The 8511-nt window shown below is 40.5% G+C and overlaps 1 protein-coding gene across 1 annotated transcript in view; it reads left to right on the top strand.

Annotated features, from left to right (window-relative positions):
• The first annotated feature begins 253 nt into the window (after positions 1 to 253).
• The window catches only part of nf1a (neurofibromin 1a), a 143178-nt gene continuing 134920 nt past the window's right edge, over positions 254 to 8511 (top strand). Inside the window, exon 1 of the mRNA XM_040036473.1 lies at positions 254 to 313. Within this exon, the coding sequence (XP_039892407.1) occupies positions 254 to 313 (60 nt within the window). The remainder of the gene's footprint in view (positions 314 to 8511) is intronic.

Here is an 8511-nt window from a genome sequence, read left to right as displayed (position 1 = left end):
CCTGGAAGTGTCCTTTTTCATTACGGCTAACTTGACCCTGCACCGCCCGCCCCCCAGTCAGTTTCTGTGAAGAAGACTTCCGGTAGTGTGTCATGGCGGTGGGATGGTGAATCCTAAAGAAGGAGAAAAAATCTCGCCCCTTTCGTCCTTTCCCACAGATTCAAGAGAATTTCCATGCATTACTAAGCCCGTCAGCTGCGGTCTTGCATCTTGGATTTAGCAGCAGAGGGCTGCGGTGTCCGTCCGCCTGGTCATGGCGGCTCACAAACCAGTGGAATGGGTCCAGGCCGTGATTACTAGATTTGATGAGCAGGTAAGATGGGCTCATTCAGTAGATGGGTGTAGCAAGCTTCGGTAGTGTTGACGCTGAAGTACTCTAATTAACGTAATATATACAGCAACGAGGTGTTTTGAAAATCGAATTAAATACCGATTCATTTGTCAAATGTACTTTCTCCGCTGAAGTGTACTGTGTTTGCTTCTTCCAGCTGCAAAACACTGAAGATGAGGTCTTTCTAGCTAGCGCTGTCTCCACGATCAGTTAGCACGTTTATCTCATATTATAATTGAGCTGTTGGGATTTGCCTGTTCCAGTGGGGAATAATGTTAATAAAACATTATATCTAGAACATTTGAACCAGTGAAGACACGTCTGTATGCCATTTAAAGTTGATCTGTCGTTTTCTCTCTTGTCAGCTAGGTAGCTAACATTAGCAGGCCTAGCTTTCTAATGTAAACAAAAAAGATGTGGCTGGGGTAGCACACTGCATCCAAAATATCTTATGAACTTACTGGGGTGTGAGTACTCAAAGTTAATGCGCCTCTTTCTAACAGCTATTTTCTTAACAGTTACTGTGAGACGCCTGCTTTTCTTTATTTGTAAGAGAAATCCATATCAGTTTATACTCAAAACTTAGCTCTTGTTACAATGTGTGTTCGTATTAGTTATTTCCTTTAAGTATGACACATCTACGACGTCGACAAAACATGCATCAGCTGTTTACAAAAGAAAAAACCTCCCAGTCAGACAGTAGTCAAAGTTAATTTTGGTAGATTGTGATTGTGAAAAGTAATTCGCTTTTCTTAAGTTGTCTTGGGTGTTAGTTGATACAGATCATGGCTTGTACGTAGGATTTAGCAGCTTAGCCTGGATTACTACCACTGGAAAAAGTGGCTTTCGGTGTTACATCTACTTGTTAGTTATTATTCCACCAAACCCCAATTAAAACCTCACAGGCAACAGTCTGTGCTGAAATACACATAGTTTGTCATTGACACTATTACATTTTGAGCAATCTGAGCGTGTTTGGAAGACACTAATAATAATAATTAACAGAAAAAGCATTTAATGGTCAGTGTTTATATTGCTTACTGCCTACCTTGCTTTTTTTTTTTTTTTTTTTTTAAACAACCTTTGTCGTATTTTTTGGGGGGGATATTTGTCACACTTATATGATTCAGAGCAAATTTTAATGTTAGACAAGGATAACCCAAGGACATCTGGCCCTCCTTTTTCAATTTACCTAAACCTATCTAGGTCTATGTGAAAAAGTATCTTTTCTTTTTCTCTTAATAAATTAACTCATCATTTAAAAGCCTTTGATTTTTACTTATATTTGTCTAATATTACATTTTGTTTATATATATATATATATATATATATATATATATATATATATGAGAGAGAGAGAGAGAGATATTAAAAACTTTCATTTTAAAATGGCAGTTGAAAATTTTCCTGTAGACAAGCATTTTGGCAGCATTTGAGGAATGATCTATGTCCATACTTGAAAATTAATAGGTGACCATTACAGTTAATTGACTGGTCACGCTATCTGTATAAAATAGACATGGACAACAAAGCCAGCAAGCAACCCTTGTAATTCTTTGTGTGCTGATTTAAGCACTTTGTTTTTGTTTCCTTTGGAAAAGAGTCACAAGATACTGATGTGACAAGTCAGTTGAGGAAACATGATTGATAAGATCCAATCTTCCTGCACATACGTGTGTCTGTGTCACTGTTTCCAAAAGTTGCTTTATGCTTGTTCAGACCGGGGGGGGAAAAAACAGGTAAGAAGTTTTCCCAAGAAAACTAAGTCTGAATTTTAGAAACCCAGACTTGTGTGGATGGTAGCTGTAAACCTAGCAAAAGTTACTAATTTAAAATTATTATTATTTTTTGACTATAAAATCAAAACTGTTAAAATATCAAAGAAATTATTTGAAATTACATAGATTTTTGTTAAGTATGTTTGTTATATGTGGTCAGTTTTTGGGTTGCTACTGTGAAGGATTTTCACTTCCCAAAAAATGTCAACATTTTGAAGTATACGTTTTTGTACTAGTATAGTTAGTAGCAGTTACAATGAAGCTTTAAAATAAACAAGAAAAGAAAAAAATGTAATGAATAAATATTATATAGCATTTCTATCATTACTGAGACCAAGCTATTGAGTCTGACAAATACTTGAAGAGTTGCAGATGACTCTTTTTCAGTTGCATTAATTTTTTGTAATACAGTAGAAAAGAAAATGGATTAAGTGTGATTGCTGTGATGGTATGTATAGCAAGAAACCAAATGCTATACCACATCAGCACTGCTGGAAAATGTTTCCAGTTTTTATGTTACTGGTTTAGTAGAAGTAGGCGAAGCAATCCAAATATTCCCAGTACAGATACCAGTTTGCTGATATTGGTATCAGATTGATATGTGATCGGCTCAGAATGTAGCCATCTGAGCTTGCTGTCCATACCTGAGGTCTTGGAAACTACCAAACAAAGACTCACAGGTTTGGCCAGCCGCTTGACGAGGTATACCAGAGAGATTGAAGGCAGAAGAATAAACTAGCTGTTCTCCACAGAACCATCCAAGATATATTCCCAGTGGCAGGACAACAATATGGCAACGGCTCCACAAAGGGTGGAGACTGAGCAATACTGGAAGAGCATATGGGAGAAGGGTGCAACACATAATGACTACGTCCTGCCCGTGATCAGGTACCCTGCTGGGATAATAAGCTGGCCAAAGGAGGAGGTAGAAGCCACTGACATCAAGACCAGGAAGCTCCTGACCATGCATGGAGGGTTTCATTCTAAGTCTAGCACAGTGAGGCTGTACGCTAAGCAGAAGGAAGGAGGCTTGGGACTAATGAATGTAAGTTCCCATGACCGACCGTGTGCTCAGTGAATACCTCAGGCAGCAGAAACCCAAGAAGGAGGAGGAACCATCATGAAAGGACAAGCCCCTGCACATTATGTACCTATGGCAGATAGAGGAAGTGGCTGACATCAAGAAATCCTACTGAAAGACAGCACAGAACACAAGATTCATAGAGGCTGGGGTCTGTCACACCAGGCAATATTCTAGGGGCAGGATGTGTAAAGATGCCCCTGAGACAATCCAACACATAACAGCAACGTGCAAGATGCTAGCAGGCAGGGCATACATGGAATGCCATAACGAAGTGGCTGGCATAGTATACAGCAGGGGTCGGCAACCCTGGGCACGCGTGCCAGCTGTGAAGGGTTAACTAATGGCACAACAGGCAGTGAATTAATCGGAGAAGGTGCATTAGAAATAAATGGCCGGCCAGCGGTGCACATCGCACATTAGCTCGCATAGACATATTAGTTGTGCCGCTTCTTAATGACTGTATCTTAGCTAACCCCAACAACCACATTCAGCTTGTAAATAACTTAGCCTACCGGTGAGAGGGACGTTGCTAGCTGGCAGTTTTTTTCAAGCGATGTTGAAATTTCCACATTCCGACACTTCATATGCTTCAGGAGCTGTCCGCTCAGCGCAGCATCAGCACCACGGAAACACACGGATACATCCGTAGACTCAAGACAGAATTCGCAATGCGTTTTCGGGACTTTCAGGTGTATGGACTAGAGATGGACCGATCCGATATTACGTATCGGTCCGATACGGACGTAAATTACTGGATCGGATATCGGCGAGAAATAAAAAATGTAATCCGATCCATTAAATATCAAAAAAGCACCTCACAAAATTTGCCACACAGCGTAACTCGGCTCATAACCGTAGCACGTCGCAGCAGTGTGGTCACGTGATAGAGCGGCTGTGTGTATTTGTAGCCTCGCTACCAAACCAGCATTTCATCTCCGAGGAAGTTATCCCAGAGAGAAGTGAAGCAAGTGTGTAAGTTCGTCTCTGAATGTTTGTAAAGCATTCCCACGTTAAGCTTAACAACCGATATATGGAGCGACTGCCTCTTCTCTCTCCCTCCGTCTCCTGCTGCTACTTCAATCATGAAACTGATCAATGATCAGCTGATCGCCTTTTCTGCCGCGAGTCAGTCTCTCTTCTTTGTTTTTGGCCCACTTCGCGCCAGAAAGAGGAAACCAGCGGCTGAACAACAGCAGCACGTTTAAGCTTGATAAGCTGTTGTTAGAATTTATTTAATATTACTTTCTACTCGAGGATCTTTTTCTACGTAGCTGACGGCTGGTAACTGTGCAGGGGCGGATCTAGCAAAGTTTAGCCAGGGGGGCCGATAGGGCATTAACAGGGAAAAGGGGGCACAAAGACATACTTTTCTTTCTTATTCTCATTTAAAATGTCGAGCTTTTAATAAATAATTATCCAAATCTTACACCCAAAGTTTTAATCTGATGTAAAATGTATAGAAGTCCATTACTGTATATAGTAACTATTAAGTCTAATATACCCTAGTAAGCTATAGTACTTTTTCCTTTGGGAAGGTACCATCTGTGCAGTCTGCAGTTCTGTAGAAGAAAGATGTTGAATCTATTTAATTATTCTTGAAAAATAATTTATTTCTGTGCTTTTTTTTCACACTGCATCAAATGAAAGTTGATTAAGTCGATTAAGCATCATGAGATGGGGGGTGGTTCCCTATTTTTTTTGCTGGGAGTTTGCAACCCTATTAGTTAGGTTGCTTAATATTTCTGCTAAGTACTCTTTAAAATACCAGAATAGGGAGGATGGAGCAGGTTAAAGTTTATTAGATTGTCATAGTTCATTGCTGAACTATGACATATTTTGGGTGCAGTGTATTTTTTACATACAGGGGTCCGTTCTTCGTACCTCGCTAAGTAAGTTAGCTGGATTTGATTGTTGACGATTTCGCGTGATCTCGGATCGTTCGGTTCTCCCAAGCTCATCTGGGACTTGCTGTCATAGCAACAGATCCGTAAGCGTAAACCTGCTTGGGAGCAGGCTTACTTTATGTAAACAGGATTAGATCGCGGCCACTCAGGTATGTCCGCTTCATTTATACGAAAGCAACAGCGATATTTTACCACTGTTTTACCATAAATAAATAACATCAATGTAACTAAAGATAATGCAGTATTTGATTCTTTTATTGATTTCATACAGATACATACAGGTCATTTCCTAAAAAAAGGGAAATGTACTATTAATCATTCTATTTCATGTATTTGATTATTTCAGATGTAAGTCATATTTTAGAGTAGTAATAGTAAATTACTTCATGTAATCAAGATGGGAGACCACGGCTATAAAAGCGAAGGTGGATTTGGGAAGCCTGTCGCAGCCATGTCCTGTCCGTATACGCGAGCCACCCATTGCGGAAGATGCAAGATTGATAAGGAGAGTCCTCAGAATTCAGCGTATATTGCGGGATAGACAGGATCCTTTAGCTCAGCGCGACAGTGTGCTCATAGAGAGATATCGATATTCCAGTGAGGGTATTATTCACTTAACCAACTTGTTGACGAGGGGGTGCAGGACCACCACCTGTCTTTTTTTGCTCTGCCCTTTTCTTGGTTGCTGTTATAAACAAACAAACAGATTATTTCAGGGTCTCTTTTCAAGAGACTAAAAGCAATATAAGTGATAAATATTACCATTCTGTAGAATATTCTTATATTGCACTTTTACTTGTTCCCATGTTCTAGTGGGTCCTGTCGTGGCTCTAATGTGAAAGAGGATATAATGTAATATAATAAATTTACCCTACTGCCTACTGGTGTTGGCCAGAGGGGCCGATGGCGCGATATGGCAGCCTGGCTTCTGTCAATCTGCCCCAGGGCAGCTGTGGCTACAACCGTAGCTGCTTCCACCAGTGTGTGAATGTGAGAGTGAATGAGTAGTGGCATTGTAAAGCGCTTTGGGTGCCTTGATAAGCATTATATAAATCCAATCCATTATTATTATTATTATTATTATTATTATTATTATTAAATTACTTACAAGTTTAATTTGTCAGCAACTTTCTGCCAGCCCTCTCTCCTTGCTTTTGCAGCCTTTGCAGTGTTCCCTTGCATTTTAATTAAACTCTGAAACTCCTGAAATCCCTCAATCAAGAGTTCTTGCTCTGCTGCCGAAAAATACTGAGCGCGCTCCTTCGACATTTTCGCCGACCAATCAAAGGGTTGCCGATCAATGTTTCTACTATCGATGCGTAGCCCCTGTTAAGCCACCCAGTGATCTCACATTACTTCATCCAGCTATACTAATCGTCAACAACAGGTGTGTTCGGAGAACCGGAATAGCGAGCTCAAAGTTGGCGCGATGATTTGATCTTGGATGTAATAAGCGAGGTACGAAGAACGGACCCCAGGTATAACAGAATAGCTTTGTTGTTGTTTATTTAAACTTGAGTATGAACTTATACAAAATGCAGCAAGATATTAAAAAACAGTTTTATTGATTAAAAAACACACTATATTGGATTCATATCGGTATCGGCAGATATCCAAATTTATGATATCGGTATTGGTATCGCACATAAAAAAGTGGTATCATGCCATCTCTAGTATGGACCAATGTTTTCTTTTCTGATCAAACCAGAAAGCTTTAATGAGCAGCTGGATTTGTCTCACATTAACTGGCTGGACACAGAGGACATCGAAATGCAGCTGATTGAACTGAAAAGCTCGACTCTGTGGGGGTCAAAGTTTGCAGAACTACGAACTCAGCTGGAATCCACAGCTGTGCGTGTTCATGGAGCTGCATTTTCACCTGCTGGACATCACTACCTGACTAGTTTAACTGTCCTCAGAACATTGCAGAGGCATTATTGACAGTATTTGGCTCTAATATCTGTGTGAGCAGATTTTCTCTCACACGAAGAGAGTCCTCAGGTAGCCGTCTGAATGCTGGACACTCGGAGACCTGTGTCTCTCAGTGGGACACCAGAGATCACATTAACATGTGTATCCCTGTATTAACAAACATGCCATATTGGCACAGTTTATTTTTCTTATCATTGTTGTGAGGAAACCATAAATAGCATTTGCATTTTCTGTTGTACAGTTCATTTGCTGTTATGGAGTTCTTGTTATGGATAAGAAGTCTCTTTTTTTTGTTTCAAAATAGCTGATAACTATTCGCTGATAGCTGCCAACATCTGCAAACAAATATAATCAAAATGGGAGATGCCCACTAGGGTGGTTGAGAATGACTGAGTTAAGATCCTATGGGACTTCCAGACATAGATGGACAAAATGGTGGTGGCTAACCAACCGGACATAGTAGTGGTAGACAAACAGAAGAAGATGGCCATAGTGGTAGACGTAGCAATACCGAATGACAGCACCATCAGGAAGAAGGAACACGAGAAGCTGGAGAAGTACCAAGGGCTCAGAGAAGAGCTCGAGAAGATGTGGAAGGTTACAGTGGTCCGAATGGTAATTAGAGCACTCAGTGCAGTGACTCCCAAGCTAGGCGAGTGGCTCTAGTAGATCCCAGGAACAGCATCTCTGTCCAGAAGACCACAGTCATAGGAACAGCAAAGATATTGCGCAGTGTCCTCAAGCTCCCAGGCCTCTGGTAGGGGAATCAAGCTTGAAGGATAAAGACCAAGAGGGGAAATTTTTTTTTGTCTTAACCCTAACCCATTATGGGACTCCCCTAGCAGCCTAGACCTAGGATTTAGGGTGACCTGATTAAGCCCTAACTATATAGTTCATCAAAAAAGAAAGCTTTAGGGCTAATCCTGAATGTAGAGAGGGTTTGTGTCTTTCAAATCCAAATTGTCTCCCAAATGTCTTTGTGTTGTCTTCTTCCCCCTCACTCCAACTGGTACAGATAGCTGCCCCTCCCCGAGGTTCTGCTTCAGGTTTCTTCCTGTTAAAAGGGAGTTTTTCCTTCTTGCTGTTGCCAAACCTCATAGGGAGTCATATGATTGTTGTGGGGTTCTTTGTTTTCTTTGCGTTATTGTAGGGTGTTTACCTTACAATATAAAGTTGCCTTGAGGCAACTATTGTTTTGTTGTGCTAGATAAATAAAATTGAATAAATAGTGTAATAATGAGAAATGACAAGGAAAAAGTATTGAACACACTTACTGAAATTTCTTTAATACTTTGTAGAAAAGCCTTTGTTGGTGACGACAACTTCAAGATGCCATATGTTTGGGGAAACTAGTCCCATGCATTGCTCTGGTGTGGCCCATTCTTCCACAAAACCAGTCTTCAAATCCTGAAGGTTCCGTGGGCTCCTTCTATGAACCTGAGCTTTAGTTCTTTCCATGGATTTTAAATTGGATACAGGTCA

Source organism: Simochromis diagramma, unplaced genomic scaffold (genome assembly GCF_900408965.1).
Source record: "Simochromis diagramma unplaced genomic scaffold, fSimDia1.1 OVJJ01000324.1, whole genome shotgun sequence".
Lineage (NCBI taxonomy): Eukaryota > Metazoa > Chordata > Actinopteri > Cichliformes > Cichlidae > Simochromis > Simochromis diagramma.
This window is presented reverse-complemented; position numbering and strand designations above follow the sequence as displayed.